Source organism: Aspergillus oryzae, chromosome 5 (assembly GCF_000184455.2).
Source record: "Aspergillus oryzae RIB40 DNA, chromosome 5".
Classification (NCBI taxonomy): Eukaryota; Fungi; Ascomycota; class Eurotiomycetes; order Eurotiales; family Aspergillaceae; genus Aspergillus; species Aspergillus oryzae.
The window spans coordinates 2,694,191-2,711,247 of record NC_036439.1 but is presented as its reverse complement, the minus strand read 5'-3'; the positions used below and the strand labels follow the sequence as shown (position 1 = coordinate 2,711,247).

At 48.2% G+C, this 17,057-nt stretch overlaps 7 protein-coding genes across 7 annotated transcripts; 4 read left to right on the top strand and 3 right to left on the bottom strand.

The window, feature by feature from the left end:
- Window positions 1-18: 18 nt before the first annotated feature.
- On the bottom strand, window positions 19-1,159 carry AO090120000007 (isocitrate lyase/PEP mutase family protein; the record flags this gene model as incomplete). Its single annotated transcript, XM_001823728.1, has 3 exons — window positions 19-69; window positions 121-605; window positions 676-1,159. The coding sequence occupies 3 exons, from the start codon at window positions 1,157-1,159 to the stop codon at window positions 19-21; spliced, it is 1,020 nt and encodes a 339-aa protein (XP_001823780.1).
- A 3,842-nt stretch (window positions 1,160-5,001) lies between these two features.
- On the top strand, window positions 5,002-5,799 carry AO090120000006 (putative allergen; the record flags this gene model as incomplete). Its single annotated transcript, XM_023237565.1, has 2 exons — window positions 5,002-5,441; window positions 5,496-5,799. The coding sequence occupies 2 exons, from the start codon at window positions 5,002-5,004 to the stop codon at window positions 5,797-5,799; spliced, it is 744 nt and encodes a 247-aa protein (XP_023092385.1).
- A 2,015-nt stretch (window positions 5,800-7,814) lies between these two features.
- Window positions 7,815-8,631, top strand: AO090120000005 (A4/G1 family peptidase; the record flags this gene model as incomplete). The annotated part of the gene is made up of 2 exons (XM_023237564.1): window positions 7,815-8,002; window positions 8,157-8,631. The coding sequence occupies 2 exons, from the start codon at window positions 7,815-7,817 to the stop codon at window positions 8,629-8,631; spliced, it is 663 nt and encodes a 220-aa protein (XP_023092384.1).
- Window positions 8,632-9,276: 645 nt separating this feature from the next.
- AO090120000004 (uncharacterized protein) lies at window positions 9,277-9,828 on the bottom strand (the record flags this gene model as incomplete). Its single annotated transcript, XM_001823725.1, has 1 exon — window positions 9,277-9,828. The coding sequence occupies one exon, from the start codon at window positions 9,826-9,828 to the stop codon at window positions 9,277-9,279; it is 552 nt and encodes a 183-aa protein (XP_001823777.1).
- Window positions 9,829-11,443: 1,615 nt separating this feature from the next.
- On the top strand, window positions 11,444-12,613 carry AO090120000003 (alpha/beta hydrolase; the record flags this gene model as incomplete). The annotated part of the gene is made up of 2 exons (XM_001823724.3): window positions 11,444-11,734; window positions 11,789-12,613. The coding sequence occupies 2 exons, from the start codon at window positions 11,444-11,446 to the stop codon at window positions 12,611-12,613; spliced, it is 1,116 nt and encodes a 371-aa protein (XP_001823776.3).
- An 847-nt stretch (window positions 12,614-13,460) lies between these two features.
- AO090120000002 (aldo/keto reductase) lies at window positions 13,461-14,698 on the top strand (the record flags this gene model as incomplete). Its single annotated transcript, XM_023237563.1, has 4 exons — window positions 13,461-13,474; window positions 13,563-13,713; window positions 13,767-14,126; window positions 14,192-14,698. 4 exons carry the CDS (start codon window positions 13,461-13,463, stop codon window positions 14,696-14,698), a joined length of 1,032 nt encoding a protein of 343 aa, XP_023092383.1.
- Window positions 14,699-15,026: 328 nt separating this feature from the next.
- On the bottom strand, window positions 15,027-17,057 carry AO090120000001 (uncharacterized protein; the record flags this gene model as incomplete). Its single annotated transcript, XM_001823722.3, has 7 exons — window positions 15,027-15,756; window positions 15,831-16,017; window positions 16,067-16,206; window positions 16,255-16,363; window positions 16,419-16,567; window positions 16,624-16,804; window positions 16,865-17,057. The coding sequence occupies 7 exons, from the start codon at window positions 17,055-17,057 to the stop codon at window positions 15,027-15,029; spliced, it is 1,689 nt and encodes a 562-aa protein (XP_001823774.1).

The following is a 17,057-nucleotide window of genomic DNA, read 5'->3' as shown; positions in this document are numbered from 1 at the left end:
ACATGAGTTGACTATCGACTAAGGGTTTATGAGCCCGTTTTGATCATATTCGTAACGTGTCTCTTGATCCTAACCAAACGTCAATCATGCGTATAGTCGGTCGTCAATGTCCAAACTTACCCAGTATCTATTGAACCCAACGCCCTCGCACACTTCAGAGTATCCCAAAATCATAGGCGGTGCCGTACCCTCAACCATGCTCTGTTTCAGCCCTTCCAGCGCATCCCGAACACTCTTCAATCTCGCCGCGACCAACGTCCACGGATATGCCACAGCAGCGAAACCCAATTGAGCAAGCTCCTTCGCAGAGAGATTCTCCGTTTTGCCCCCTTCAATAATATTAGCCAGCATGGGCATATCCAACTCCTCAACGCAGCGCTGCATCGACTCCCTGTCCGGCAGGGCTTCAACAAACACCGCATCGGCCCCTAGTCTCTTGAACTCCTTCGCCCGCGTCATCGCTTCCTCCCATCCAAGTATCAAGGCGTCCGTTCTGGCAAGGATAAAAATATCCCGCCCTTCATTCCGGGCGTCGCAGGCCGCTTGGATCCGAGCGTAGGCTTCACCGCGCGAAACAACTGATTTCCCCTTTGTATGGCCGCATCCTATGTGCGATTCTCACAATCAGCATTTACTTCACATACCCATTTCTTTCAGAATTCCAGATAAGCTCACGCTTAAGCCACGTCTGATCCTCAATCATCACCCCTGCCGCCCCAGCAGCCGCAAACGCCTCCACCGTCCGCCGAACATTCATCGGACTCCCATACCCCGTATCCCCATCGACCATGATCGGAAGACTAGTCACCCTCACCGTCTCCTGAACTTTCTGGCACATCTCCTCCATAGCAATATACCCCGTATCAGGCAGCCCGTATGAACTAGACACCGCAAAGCCGGACAAAAACAGCATTGGGAACCCGGCTTCCTCGATCAGACGCGAGGATAGTCCGTCGTAGCTACACGGGAAAGCCAGGATCTTGGCGGGATCGCGACGCGCTTCGAGCATCATTGTGCGGAGACGGGATGTTTGGAGGGAGGGGATCGTGCCGCGGACATTGGGGATGGTGAGGGGTATGGTTTGGGTTGTTCCGTTTGTGGATTGTACTCCGGTTGGGTTGGTGAATGTAAAGGGGTAGGGGGTATTTGATTGCGGCATTGTTGTTTTGAGACTTGGTTTACTAGTAGAGTGTTAATTGTTCTGTTTCAAGGTGTGGTTGACGTTGTGATTTCCTTGGATGAGGGGTTGAGGGGTTGTGTCGTCATTGGCGTTGTTGTTTTCTTGCCAAGAGATTTGTACTTACTCCTAGATGCATTAAATTGGCGAGTTGGGGTTATGATCTGCGCTGTTCTACCTGGGTGGAATTATACTATCTACAATCATTCAAAGGAGTAGTGTACTTAGGGTTCTTCTTGTCACCTGCCAGGGAGGATTTATGTGGTGTTTCGTGGGCTGTCACGGGAATGAACCCGGATTTGTATGACTCGGTTATGTAGCAACACTTCCGTCAAAATATGCGGTTCACACGAGAGCTCATTGATTTAACGCTAAAGCTGTCATTTGTAAATATCCTTGTCTGAAGTTTTGGTTTAGTTGACTGAATCAACGTCCAGTACGTCAAAACCATCAGTAAAAAAAAAGGATGGAGGATGAATGTGTTATGTCTGCTCAATATCCTATGCGGTACATAGGAACAGCCAAATTCGTTAATAGCTGTATAGATTGGTGCTAGCTAGCAAAAACGCTCGAGAAATGATGATATCGTTGTTTCAGTAACATAGGTAGATCTGCTGCTGAAAGCTTCTGCCCTGTAGCAATCGTGTCTGGAAGGGGGAAGAGTATACCATCATCAGGTATGAAGCTCGCCCAATAATCTCCGGATGGCAACCAAAGAGCCGGGCGTATCCGGTGTCTTTCTATGTATTATACATTGCCTCCTCCGCGGTGACGAAAATGAGCAATTTTACCGGTGGCAACTAGAGCAAGGACTGTTCGGATCAATGCTACCTAGACATTGACAGGATACATTACAGTCTTTAACATTATCGGAAATATTTACCCTTCAATGCGCGATTAATGATGATTACTGAAAAGGTTGATGCATGTAAATTCCCCAGAAAGGGATCGAACAAGTCCGGCGCTGAATGGAATTCGCCGTGGTCGTTGCCTTTGCTAGGAGGGTTATTGCAGAATCGACGAGTCATACCAGTGTATCGCTATGAGAAGAGCACCTAATGAATCCTGGATTTTTGTAGCGACCTTTACGATGTCCACGACGATATACCTCACAAAAAAGAAACAAGCGGGGAATCATTCTGATAATTTCGACTTCCAAGTATGCGCCGGGAGGTTCGTCCTCTATCGTAGAAGTACCTTGTGAATAACATAGGCAGTGCCGGACCCTCGAGGCACATTGACCTCGGTGTTGCCGCTGAATTGAATACTTTTACCTCAGAGATTGTTGAAGATGTGATGTCATGAAGCTGCGCGAAATACGTGGCGTCGGAGGCTAAGGGAATCCAGGCGGGTCGTTAAGAACGTAGCGGCTATGGCAGCCTACTAACTACCCACTAGCAGGATCCGCTCTGCCTGGCTAGAACGCCTGAAGACTCTGAGTCTGTGTGACTCTACGCTCGCACTGTGGGCAGGGGTCTACTCTAGTAAGTCAAACAGGGTCTGTTAAGGCTGGTTTACTACAGCTGGGAAGCCTAAGGGTGCAAAGTGGTGACGAGTTCGTGCTGATACCACGTTTATACACGTCTCAAATACAATAGCGGTAGCTTTCGCCTCCTGCAGAAGGTTTTTGCCATCGATGGCAAGACTCAGTGCATGGTAGTCCATTCCTACGAGATAAATTTTCCGGTATACTACCAGATGCTCCACCGTGGCTATGCGAGCAGATGGCAATTTTCTATCCAAGATACACCGAGGTCTCTTCTTCCACAATCAGTGGTAGAAATGCTCATAGGGCGGCTGTCACAAGCAGGGCTTGTTCGGTTCCGGCTTTCCGATTAACGTGAAGTGTCAATGGGCTGAACGGTAAAATTGAGTTTTCCGGTTAATTCGCCATTTTCACAGGGGTTGGTTACCAGTGGTGAACCTTGACCAAGAGACCTCGCCGAAAGGTTCGTAGAGCCCGAAAGAGTATGTGTGGACGTGACGGTGTGAGAAAACCAGGTGGGTGGGACATTGAGCCTAAGCAAGTGGTCCACTCTGTAGGGCATAGAAGTCTGATTCGACACGGCTGCTGTCCTGGCCTAACTGCTGAATGTCTAGAATCATGTGGAGAGCGACTTAGAGGTTAGCGCGATACCGGGGTGAAAGAACAGTAGCTCAATGAATCGAGGGCTTGGCGATGGTAGCCCTACTTTGGGGTCCTGCGGTTGCATTAAGAGTCATGTTTCGATTTCTCATTAGGACCAATGGATGTTCATGTGCTATAGAATTGGCCCTATATGTAACATACCCCTTGCCAAGATCTTCTTTGTGGTGTGTTGTGTTGCACCAGAAACGTGGCCCCAGACTAAGTAACCCACAAACCCTAAGGGAGACGTAACACACAACACTGCGGCTTACCATTTACAGGGCATACAACCGAAGTATCCGTGGTTTAAGGGTCATTAGCTTGTTACGAGTGTCTATCCAATGTTGGAAATGCAATGGTTTGTAATCCCATTGGCTGTCCCGGACTAACAGCGAGCTTAGTCATTTCAAATGAGTGGCCAGCGGTTGTCCTGTCCCTGGCCCAGACTTCGCCTCCCATGGGTCAATACCAATAGTAAATTTAGGTCCTGCTAAGGGGCTTCACTATCCCTTTGTCAAACCACACACAAGCCGAGAGAAGGACAGAGAATGGGGAACGAGGAACATCCAGTACAGATAGCATCACGACACAGAGAGCATACATGCAGTAGCGCCACCATAAATTACGATATCGTACCCTACAACCCAATGGCTACACGACTCGAGGACTAACTCGATTATCAATAGGAAGATAGTGCCAACTGTGGAGGCGGCTCCACACACAAGACAGTATTGAATGGTAATCAATGGCCGTGCAGAATGATTTCCACACTGGCGTCTCAGCTTGCCGAGCAACACCTCCTTCTGAATTTCTGTCCTTGGCCCACTTTTGCGGGCTTGGCCGAGATTTGTTAGACTTTTATCAGCCTTTGTCTGTTTTGTTGCTTTTGGCTTTGTCTGTCTTTCTGGTGGATGGGTGTGATAGGCTTGAACCTACCACGATTTATTAATTACAGCAAACACAATCATATTTGCATTTAGCAGGGTGTTATATGGGTATCTGGCTTTGTGACGGGAGATTTTACAGGTAGGGTTGGAAGGTAGTCTCGTGAAGAGATTGCAACGCCAGGACGCTGATCCTTGACCTTGTTGGTAAGCGGCCCACCGGAGCAACTAACATTGACACTGAATACAGCGTGCCAATGGCATTGACCCGCTTTAACATTCAGGAACAGTATGCAGTTCCATAAATTTAAAAGCCACAGTGGATATTCCAGAATCCTTTAGCCGCCAATTGTGCTGCTTTCCCAGGAGGCTAAGGAATGTCTTCTTGTGAACACACCATTCTGTCCATTCAGCTCTCTTTCGTCCCTTAAGATCCAAGATCCATTTGTGACATATCCATGGCCAACCCACCAGAGGCACCGTGCTGACGCACTCTGCCTGCCCCATCTGCCGTCGTCAACCTCTGGAAGATCCATCGAACACCATGGATGTTCGAGACCGTGCTCAAGACGCTGGAACCAGCTGACCCTGCGGTCAAAATTTTATTTCAGAAGGCTATATAGAGGGCCCAAAATCCCATGTCCAGGACTTGAACTTGATCGTTGTGTCATCACCTTCTTTTGGATTTCTTCTTCCAACTACCCACATTCCTTATAAAAGTACTCTCAGTTGCACCAGTTGTAACACTGTTCACTTCGTGACTTCTTCAATCCTTACCAATCGCTTGACGCGAAGTCCATTCTTTCCACAAAATGCAGTTCACAAAGTCCCTCCTGCTGCTGGCAGCCCTCACCACTGGTTCCCTTGCACACCGCGTGCACGGCCACGCAAGACGCCAGTCACCCTCCGCCACTATGTCTGCCGTTCCCTCCTCCTCTGGCTCTGCTTCCGGTGGATCTTGGACCGCCACACCTGCTAGCGGATCCTACTCGACTGCTGGATTTGGCGCTTCCACTGCCAACAGCGGTTCTGGTAACACCTACGCAGGCAATGTCGGCAACCCCTGGGGTAGCAATATCATCGAGGTGTCCGAGAGCGACGCCTCGAACTACAAGTACGTCGCCGCCATCTCGGGCCAGAACACCGAGCCGTGGACGGTTGTCTTCTGGAACAAGTACGGCCCCGACGGCAAGATGGACGGCTGGTACGGCAACTCCGCCGTGACCTTCACCCTCAACGCCGGCGAGACCAAGTACGTCGCTTTCGATGACGACACGAACGGTGGCTTTGGTGCTGCTCCCGGTAGCCTTCCCACCGACTCCGACGGCGGCTACGCCTGCACCTGGGGTGAATTCGACTTCGGCAGCAACGGTAACTCGGGCTGGTCCGGCTTCGATGTCTCCGCTATCATGGCCCAGAACGCTGGTCTCACTGTCCAGGGTATGAAGATGTGTGACGTCCTCAGTGGTACCTGCTCTTCTATCACTACTGATGCCGCATCGGTGGACAATGCTTATACCTCCGCCGAGACTGATATTGGTGGTATCGGTGGTAACATCTCTGGCGACGGCGCGGTCCGTATCGCTGTTACTATCGACTACAGCGGCTAGGCCATGTACTTTCGGGATAAAAGTTAGATGATTGATTAGATTACATGATGAAACAATTCACGACTTCACTTATGTTTTTGCTTTGAATAATATATTGTAGTTCCTCAGACAGCGGACTTGGGTAGTCGACCATTGGCGAGACATGGTGCGAGTGTCTTCCGTTTTCCTACTAGGTTATTAAATTAGATTGCGTTGAAGGGTTATGCCACTCGACAAAAATATCTTAGACATTAGGCCGTGCCTCGAACTGAAATATGGCCAACAGATTGTTATCTGTGTTGTTAACTTGTGCTGAAATCAAGACTGCAATCGCACCTCGCCGTTCGCTATTCCGGATCTGACAATAATCGACGATCGTTGTATGACTTTTATCCGCGAGTCTCGCGCTTCGGGATACCAGGCCATGGAACTCGGAAGTTATTCGGACCGTGGGGATAGAATGTCAGGTCCCAGCTGGTTAACTTGTAACATATGGAGCATATACAGTCTCGGAGTAAACATTCAAGTTAATAGACAGCAAACTACTATCAAACCCTGAGTGTTGTTTAGGCTAGATAATAACCGGGAGAATTCTCCGCTTTTTCCGAGACTCCGACCGACATATCGTAGGGTTAGAAACAGCTCATAGGCATAACAATGTAGATTGATATGATAAACGGGGAGGGTAAAGGAGTAGCGATGTGTTGGAAGAACGATAGATGCTCAGTTTACCGGTGAACGTTCTAGATAACGCTGTCTATGGGACAGGCTAAGAAGGCAGGGTTCAAGGTCAGGCAATAGGGCAACCGGACTCCGATTAAAGCAGATTCGCCAGGTTCTAGACCTATATATTTAGATGTCTCTGTGCACCACATTGAGTTCGGTAGCGTGAATCTTTTCATGATAGTCAAAGGACCGCTAGAAAGAAACAAATCAACAGTGTATTACTGCTATTAGCATAAGGGAGCATTGAGAACATCCAAGTGAGAACCTAAAGCCAGTACTAATAAATCTCAAAGAATGTATTCTACACTATATTCCCTCGGTACAAGGTATCACATCGAGTATGTTCCTACAGGATTGCAGAGAAAGTAGAGAAACCTATCAGCAGATGCCTGCATAACCCTCGCACAATCCATATCTAATGAGCTTATGTGACTGGACAGTGAGATACCAAGATACCAAGACCTACTTATTCTGCAAATCCGAGGCTTGTCTAAAGCTTGACCTTTGATTATTGGCGACTATCTCAGCGAATCGGCCCTCGGTCCGGAAGGATGCGACCATTATTCACGGTAGCGCATTAACCCTAGATACTCGATACTGCAATATAAATTGAGGGGTCCCGCATTAGCGATTTCCTCGCGCCGTCGGAGTTCCGTTTGCATTAGGGAACGTCATGTACCTGAAGTGAGCATTATTTTTTGTTATGTTAACATTATGTAGATAGCGTCACAATATTGACGGCAAACTGACGCTGTATTGGATCCGTACTGATTTCCACGTACCTCAGCAGAGAATGGTTGTACAAAACATGATTGAGATCTGTTGAATAGACTTTACGCCTCGGTGAAGAAATGGGTGGCGTTCTATGAAATCTCTATAGCACTTCTCATATCTGTAGAGGTAGTTGTAACTTCCGTCAGTGTCGATAGTCGATAGCCCGAACCCAACACTGGTAGCGTAGCCGTGTGGTATCACATTGTACAGTAGACTTAGACAATCCAAGGACACCGCTAGCCGGATAAGTACACTAACCTACGAATACCACTATACGACTACTGGTCTCACAGAAAGGTTGGGTGACATATCATGATAAGTTTAGAGCCGATTCTATCGACAAGGGATTATTCCGGCTAAACTAACATACCATCAATGATGGATGCTTGGGTTGGTATCATAGCGGCAGTCTACAGTATAAATACATGCTGATTGCCTGCTGTTTCGTATTCTACCTCAAGCTCACGGTCATCAAATTCTCCCAGTCCTCTAACACCCGCCTTTGATAAGCTCTAGCTTTCCATCAGTATATCACAATGAAGCTCTTTGCTATCCTTTCTTCCACTGTGCTTGCCAGCGTTGCTCTGGCCTCTCCCCTCACGCTGGAACGTCGCGCCCGTAACGCTGCTCGGCTTCAGGCTCGTGTAGCTCAGCGTCATAGCAACTTGCCCTTCAAAGCGGGCACCAACGAGATTCTTCACTTGAATGAGACCACTCATGAAGAGTACAGCTCAAACTGGGCTGGCGCAGTCCTCATCGGATCCGGGCTACACGTCCGTGACCGGTACTTTCACCGTGCCAACCCCATCCGCTCCTTCTGGAGCCGACAGTGACGAGCAATATTGTGCCACAGCCTGGGTTGGCATCGACGGGGACACGTGCCAGTCCGCCATCCTGCAGACCGGTGTGGATTTCTGTATCGATAGCAGTGGCACCACCTCTGACGCCTGGTATGAATGGTTCCCTGACTATTCCCACGACTTCAGCGGTATCAGTATCTCGGCTGGCGATAAAGTCAAGGTCACTGTCGACGCGTCTAGCAAGACCGCAGGAACTGCCATCGTGGAGAATCTGACCACTGGCAAGACTGTTTCCCATACGTTCGCTGGCCAGGATGACAACGCTCTTTGCGAGACGAATGCGGAGTGGATCATGGAGGACTTCTCCTCTTTCTTGTCGCTCGTTCCTTTCGCCAATTTTGGCACTGTCACTTTCACGGATATTAGCGCCACCAGCGGTGATTCTTCCGTCGGCGCTTCGAATGCTACCATCATCGATATCCAGCAGAATAATAAGACTTTGACCTCGTCTTCGGCTTCCGATACCGAAGTTACCATCAAGTATATTGGCTAGATTGGGCGGAGCTTCAAGCTGTGAGCCTATGGAGCCATAACGTCGGATAGTGACGGAGGGAATGGAAAGTCTGGCGGGGAAAATGGGACATGATGTTGGCAAATACTTGGGAACATTGATGAGTAATTGAATCGAGTATCCACTCTCTTTTACTATAGTGCTACAACTTTTATACTTCCACGATGCATTCTTTTCCAGTCATTCAACATGTAGTAAATTAACCATACCGTCGGACAATCTAAGCATGGTCTTTCTATGTATTGGCGGCAGAATCTTAATAACACAATTTCCGGAATGCTAGAAGACTTTCTGAGGCAGATGGAACAATAATTCTCTGTCTTGACTAGATACTTTCGCAAATATTCCTTCATATAAGGCGCTTCGAATTCGCTCAACCCACAACATCCTCACGCACATATGAATCTAGGATCGCTTTTGGACAGGTCAATCCCTGATACTGTATTGTCTATCAATTTACCTTATCGTTTTCTCATCTTAACATGAGTCCATATGTATATCTATTTATAACCGGTTGTAGCTGGTCTGAGAATCCTGCCCAGGACCGCCAGGCCCATCCGTCTTCATAATACTACATACACGTCACCTTTTGACAACACCGACGGTCGACTCCGTATGTCATAACAATTATGAACCCTGCTTCGCCATCTTCGACGCATTCTTCTGCTCAACCCACATACCCATAGTCCCAAATACCCCCAAACACCCAGTCGTCATAAGCACAGGGCCCCAGATAGCCGGAGTGAACTGCCCCTTGAGCAGACTCTTCCGCACAGACAGGTATCTGAAGATACCATACCCGAACGACCAAATACTAATAGCTTGACAGAAAGTCGTAGCAGAAAATCCGCCATTGTGGTTGAAAAACAATAAACTGCTTGGATGTTCTTGGCTGTTTCTGTGGCTGGTATCGCCGGACTGCACGGGCGCAGGTGTGGCTGCAACTGTGGCTGTGGCGTTTTCCGAACCGACGACCAGGTTCAATTTGCTGCTTGACAGGGCTGACGAGAGCATGTGGTCGACTGCATCCAGACGGCCGAGTGCTAGAGCCATCGCTGCGAAGCCTAGGCCCATGCGTGTCCAAGAGAGAAAAGTGCGCTCGTTGGCTTGGTGATCGCGTAGTTGTGAGCCCGTGTTGGCTACGCGTTGAGGGAGTATTCGGCGCCATAAAGAGAACATTATGCTTGACTCTGTATTCTATTCAATTAAAGGTTTTTGATTATGGTTCTGGCTTTCCTGGAGGGTCTGTTTATGTTCCAAGATTGAATTAAAGTGCTCGTTCAATTGGTCATCCGGATTATCGATAAGGTTCATGATTTCTTCAGTCTGGACCACGTGATAACCTCAAACCTATTCGAAGTGTACTGGATGAGACCCAATTATTGCGTGTTCTTTGACACGAGTCTAGAAGATAGTTTAATGGCAAGTCTTTCGCTAGATACTCTGTCATGTTCGACTTCATGTTGTTGGTTTGGTGGGAAGTTGTTTTTCTATGGTCTTGGGCACAATATATAATATGGTTGGGTCAAGTTATATATAAAGTCCGTGACCATGTTAGGAACAAACTGATGGATGTGCCTGCCAGTGGTCCGTATCCTATCTCACCGAGGGAGTCTGTTGAATTAGAAGACCCAAGGCGGAATATTGGGGATGTGTCATAGACAAATTCATACTTGGTTATATTGTTCGGAGGCCTGCCATCGTCTGAGTGTTTGTGTTGAATGCCATAACTGGCTTGGGAGTTTTGAAAAAGAAAGCAAATGAAGATGTAATCCTTCTCTAAGAATTCAAATAACCGAAAATTGATACAGTTGTGTAAAGGATGGCAGTTGAACGGAATGGGAGCGGACTCTTAACTTACAACATCTGTTCAAACAATATCTTGCGGTCGCTGGGAGTGGATTGGTTTTATCGTGTCTGTTGGAACTCGATGAATCAATATTCCAAAAACAACAACTATGAGGTCAAGCTTCCCCCAGCTCAAGAGATGAAGGTGCCTTGATGAAAGGGAACCTCAGTTTCGCAATAGCTAGGTATGCCAAACTTCCATGGCTCTAACTAGGGGCATATGCTGCTCAAGTTATTCAGACCAGCGGGAAAGAGGAAAAACTTCCCAAAAGTAAAGGTGTGAACACAAGCTTCACTTGTTTGACCGACAGTACAACGTTTATTTCTCTCTTGTTAATATCATTGCTTCCACGAAGTATCTCTTACCTCGTTCCTATAAAATGTCAAGTAAGCTAGCAGAGAGAATTTTTCAATTTCAATTTGCACCCTTGGCGTCTCATCTTGTTATCACTTTACCTGTTCGTCTTCTTAGTCGATCTTCTTGCCTCGAACAGCGCAGAATTAACGAGAAAAAAATCATATACTTCGAGGGCGGAGTTCCGCTTAACTATCAAGATTGTATACGAACTAGCCAATCAGAAGAAAGAGAGAACCGAAGAACTAGGCAAAAAGAGGGAAATGTAAAAACTTGGTTCTCTAATTTGACCCCCAAATCGAATACGACTCAGCCTATTAGTGCTGACAAGAGGTCAATTAAACTAATTTAGCCTCATATAATGGCCAGATTGACCAATAGACTCAGGATTTCCGACTTAGCGTGGCCTCTAAGTGCGTATAAATGGAATCCTTCCGATTTCTCATAATCTTGACCGTGCGTTCGGAACCAATTGTTAGATAATCCATCCGATGGCCGTTCGGGGACTTTCCTAACGGAGGAACTTGGCCCTAAGTTAAGTCTGCGACGGACCGATTCACGCCATACGATGATAAATGCGTCGTCGTCAAAATGAAACACTCTGAGTATAAATACTGTAGAACTTCTTCACATGTATCCAGCAGAGCATCAATCACTCGTTTGCAAGTAACCTCAAAAACACACTCATATACCACAAAACAGCATCCTCCCAACTCAACAATAATGTCTATCCCTTCTCACCCGAAACTCGAAGGCTTTGATATCATTCAAGCCACATACAAGCAGATTGGCGACCATGCCATTCGAGTGGACATCTTGATTCCTCAGACGACCTACTCAGGCAAACGCCCGACCTTCGTCCGCACCCATGGCGGCGCCCTGGTAACTACCCCAACAGCGCAATTAGCATTATATGGTCACTAATAAAACATCCAGGTCGCTTGCGACTCACTATTCATGGACTTCTTCCCCCACTGGGCATCAGACCTAGCCCTCAAACACGGTGCCGTGATCGTGAGCCCTAACTACCGGCTCATGCCCGAGTCCACTAGCTCAGAGATCTTCGACGACATCGACGATTTCTGGAAATGGCTGCACTCACCAGCTCTAACTGATTTGCTCGCCAACCACACCACACCCACCGAAATTGATCTAACCCGCATCCTCACAACCGGTGATTCCGCAGGCGGTTTGCTAAGCCTCTATCTCGCCCTGACCTATCCAACCCAGATCCGTGCCGCAACGGCCGGCTACCCGTGGGTGAACCCCAGCTCAGCGGGATTTCAATCGTCACGCACAATCTTACCATTCGGCGTACATACGGATGAATCTGTTATCGACGTCACCGTGGCTGCCGCAGCTTCTGGCCAGATCGTGTCCTCGGATCTCTCGCCTTCCCGACTCGCATTCATGCTTGCGGCTGTTGAACACGGCCGTTTGGCCGGATTTTATGAGCGCCAGAAGGAGGGATCCTCTCGCCGAGAGTTATTTTACCCTGCGAAGAAACTGGAAGAGCCGGGATTGAGTATCCCGCGCGGAGGCATTGCCATCTGGCATGGTCGTCAGGATACTGTGGTTCCTCTGGAGGATGTGGAGGAGTTTGTGGTGCAGTTACTCGAGGCTACGAAGGGTCTGCCGAGTGGTGATAAGGCTGTGCTGGCATTGAGGGATGGGGATCATGGTTTTGATATGAGTTCTCGGTATGAGGAGGAGTGGTTGCAGAACGCTCTTAAGTCGGCGGTGGAGACTTGGCTGGAGTGATCGATTAGAGAAGGGGTGTATAAAGATGCTGTATTGATTGATATAGATTAATAATTTTCTGTAATGATTATGATATGTTATTTGATTAGATTCCTGTATTTGTAAAAACCTCCCTTGGTTCATTTTAGAAGTAATTCCCCAGCTCAGCACTACAAACACAAATTCTCTCAACCTGAATGACGAAGAGTAGATTTACTAAGCCGTGGTAGGTCAGTAGTTTGGTACTTCTGGTCCGGAATCCTTTTCTAGTATCCGAAAACAATAGATTCCAAACGATGATTCCCAGCTCATACTCTCGATTTAAGCGCGATATATCCAGATGACATTGGTCGGGCGAATACTTCTTCAAATGAAGTCACGAAGCTAATCAATTCATAGATGCAACTTGGAGGATTCAACTCGGATCTTCAAGTGGAGTCAGACCTCGGCTCAAGAATGAGACAGATCGCGGATTCGTTAGTCTTTAACTCCGCTATAATCTGGGGCTGCCTTCGATTAACTCCGTTGCGCAACATGTCATTGGCAGTGTTGCTATGACGAAGTAGGCTAACAAGAAGCTTAACTGGTAGATCAAGGCTCTTCATTCGCCGCACCTGTGCAGCTTGTTCGAGAGATAATCCAGTATGACAGGTCGTCCGGACTTACATCTGTTAACTCCGTTCTAGGCGTGTCAGGCTTGCCATCGGTAACTCCAGGTGAAGTTATTAGGGGATAAGAATAAAGATGTTTCTCGCCCTCACCCTCCAACCTGCAGTTTCATTTCATTTAGGGTTTTAATGACCCTTGATGCTTCTAAGTTACAAGTCTAGTACAATTCTCGCTGACCAGTGCTACAACCTCCGGACAAATGGAATACGCACGGTAAGGTTTCCCCACTCACCTTGGTAGCATTGATCCAAGTGCCTTTCCAAGATTGTTATTGCTGACCTGCGATGACAATCTGACACAGGCTGGGAGATTCGGGCCTCAAGGTCTCAAAGGTGATACTGGGTTGTATGGGATACGGCACCCCAGAATGGCAGGGCTGGGTGCTAAATGAAGAAGAATCTCTTCCACTTATTGAACACGCCTACAACAAAGGCATCAGAACCTGGGATACTGTAAGAAGTGAAATGTGGGAGCAAACACGCGAGTTCTAACTGACTTTTACCAGGCCGATATGTACTCCCATGGCAAATCCGAAGAAATCGTGGGAAAGGCTCTGAAGAAGTACAACATCCCCCGTTCTCGAGTGGTAATATTGACCAAATGTTACTTTGGTGTGGATGATCAGGGGAACTTTCCCTCCCCTCTTTCGACCGGGAGACAGAACGCTGGTGACTACTTGAATCGCGTCGGTCTTTCTCGCAGACACATCTTGGAGGCCGTTGATGCCAGTGTTGAGCGACTAGGAACTTATATTGACGTCCTTCAAATTCACCGACTTGATCGGGAGACGCCACGCGAGGAGATCATGAGAGCGCTGAATGAGGTAGTGGAGAGTGGCAAGGTTCGATACATCGGCGCTAGTTCGGTATGCAGCATGCTTCACGCTCAACAATCTGAACAAGCAAGCACTAATGTTTTTCTTTCTTGTAGATGGCCGCCTGGGAATTCCAGACCCTACAAAATATTGCCATTCGCAATGGCTGGCACAAGTTTATCTCCATGCAGAACTACCACAATCTCATTGCCCGTGAAGAGGAACGTGAAATGATCCCTTACTGCCTTGACAGCGGCGTATCTCTTATCCCGTGGTCTCCTGTCGCACGTGGAGCCCTCGCCAGGCCTTGGGCTTCTCGCTCTACCTTGCGTGAAAACACGGATGCTGGGATAAGTATTCTCGTTCGTGCCCGCGAGTCCGCGTCCGACAAAGCTATTATTGACCGCGTGGAAGAATTGGCTGGCAAGAAGGGAATCAGCATGGCACAAGTTGCAATCGCATGGTCACTGAGTCACCCTAGCGAGTACCCTATTGTCGGGCTGAACACTAAGGATCGCATTGATGAGGCTGTTGCGAGTGTCCAGGTCAAGCTGACTCCCGAAGAGATCCAGTACCTTGAAGAGCCCTATGTCCCTAAGGCTATCCATCCTGGGGAACGATAAACCTGTGACGGGTAAAGCCATACGACCGTGATGCGAATTTTGCTCGCATTCCAAATAGCTTACTGGAAATGGTCATATCTCAGTCGAGGATTTGGGTTCATGATACGTTCGACCGACTTGTCTACTTCAATACTTACTATAAGCATGGTACATGTACAATTATTATGGCTTAGATCCTCCTTGCTAAGAAAAGCTTCTCATATTTTGCAAAGCAATAGAGTGGAACCCAAAGACATTTGAAATCTTGGGAAACCTTGTCCATATGGCTCCTTCTTCGACTGTGAACGAATGTCCGGTTCAAGTCTCGCGATGCATCGACGGGTGTTGGTCAGTTTTTACTTCCTGAACCGGCCTCAACCCCAGTGTGTGCCGCCCTATCCTGGTCCTCGCTCAGATACATCGTGTCCAAATCTTCCTTATCCTTTTCAAGGTGACCCATAACCGCCCAAAACAATACCCCCGAAAGCGCCAAACTTACTGCCAGTCCGACGTCCATCCACAATACCTTTGGATCACGAGAAACCGGACCGAGAGCTATACCGATAGCGCTTCCAATGCCAGCACTCAGCTGCCTCATTGACTGGACTACAGTGCGCATATCCTTGGGTGCCTTACTGTAGCTATACTCACTGAGAGTGACGAAGCCGAATATTTCAGACACGGCTAAGATCACATATATAGGCGTCTGCACCCAGACCTTGATTCTATTGGGCAAGGCGGGCTGTCCGACTCTTTGCGCCGCCGGACAAACCAATGGAGCCTCGTAGCAGGGACCAGAATTGTAGATCATCTTCTGCACTCCAGCAGCGTAGGCGAACGTCGCTGCCATTGTAAAGAAGGCCATGGTCATGCGCATGAGGGGACCAAAGGGGATCTGGTATCTCGTAAGGGTTGGGTAGAGTATTTTCTGGATGACTGGACCGAGTAAAACGCAGGCGATTGGGTTTAGAACCTGAATCCCGTCATTGGGAAAGCTGTCGAGTTGCATTTCGCCTGCTTGCGAAACGAGGTTGTTGGTCATCTGATTGATGCCCAGATGGAATAACACGAACCAGGCCCTATCCATCACACAGTCAGTAAGCCCCCGTGTCCCATATGCCCAAAGGGAGAATTCCAGGGGGAAAAGCCCCACATAACTTGACATGCACGAAGGCCACTTTTAATCTCGGTGACGAAACGATCCGTCCATGGGACTGCCCGATTGTGCTTTTCTAATTGGTAGCGTGGTCGTGCGGCGTCGATCTTGAACTTATCGTGGATAGCATAGGCCAGAACCTTTCCAGCTTTTAACAAAACACCGCCTTGAGCTGGATACCGTTCTACAACTAATCAGCCACATCCTCATGCTGGTATGCGGAGGGGACTCACCGAGTTCCTTGCCAAATATAGCAAGCAAGGCAACCCCGATCCAGGATGAGCACAATGCAAGGACATTGGCCGCCCAGAAGCCACGTTCCTTTTCGAGATACGTCGATGCCAGGATGGAAAGTGCGGCGATATTGGTGATCCTATTGTGGGTGAGTCTGTGATACCCATTGGATCTGGGAGGTGCTGACCAGTAGTAGACGTTGTACACATATTGTAACGTCAAGGTTCGATCTATGATCACGCGTTCTCCGGTCGCTAGGGTCTTCACTTGTGCAGGCTTGACCGGGTATTGATCTCCTAATGCCATTATTAGATTGATTCAAAGCTAGGGTGCTTGACAGGGTAAGGCTACCGATGAAGGGCGTGATTGCTGCTTTCGTTCCTCCAACACCGATACCTATTAGTATCATAGAGAGGACAAGGCCTGCTAGGCCTGATTCATAGTGGAAAAGTGAAGGTAGAGACGTTATAAACTGTACGAGCGTGCCACAGAAATACAAGCTATATTGTGTGAGTAAATTGGCCACTTACAGGTGCCGTGACATGGCAACACGCACCTCAGGCTGATACAGAGAACCGCGTATCGCCCTAGCCATGCGTCCGATACAAGGGCGACGGGGATAGGCACCAAATAATAGAATAAGTAGAAGGCATTGAAGATCATGGTCGCCCGAGACTGCCCAAGCCCAAGAGAACCTGGCACGGCACCATCACCCGGAGCATTCTGTATGTAGTTCTCTACCATTGTGTCTTAGCAGTCTATCATGTCATGCCCCTGACAGATCGTCGTACACTTACGCCACGGAGTTGTGATTGTGTAGTATGTGAAGCGCTCTGCTCCACTTACGATCAAGGAGACCCAGACTTTTCTGGGTAGTTTGTCAACGACATGCCTCAGAGACTCAATCTCTTCATCTGTAGCATCTCGAGGCGAGAGAGATTCGTCATTAATGTCCGCGGGGCCGCTTCCAGCTTCAACAATCCTCGCCAT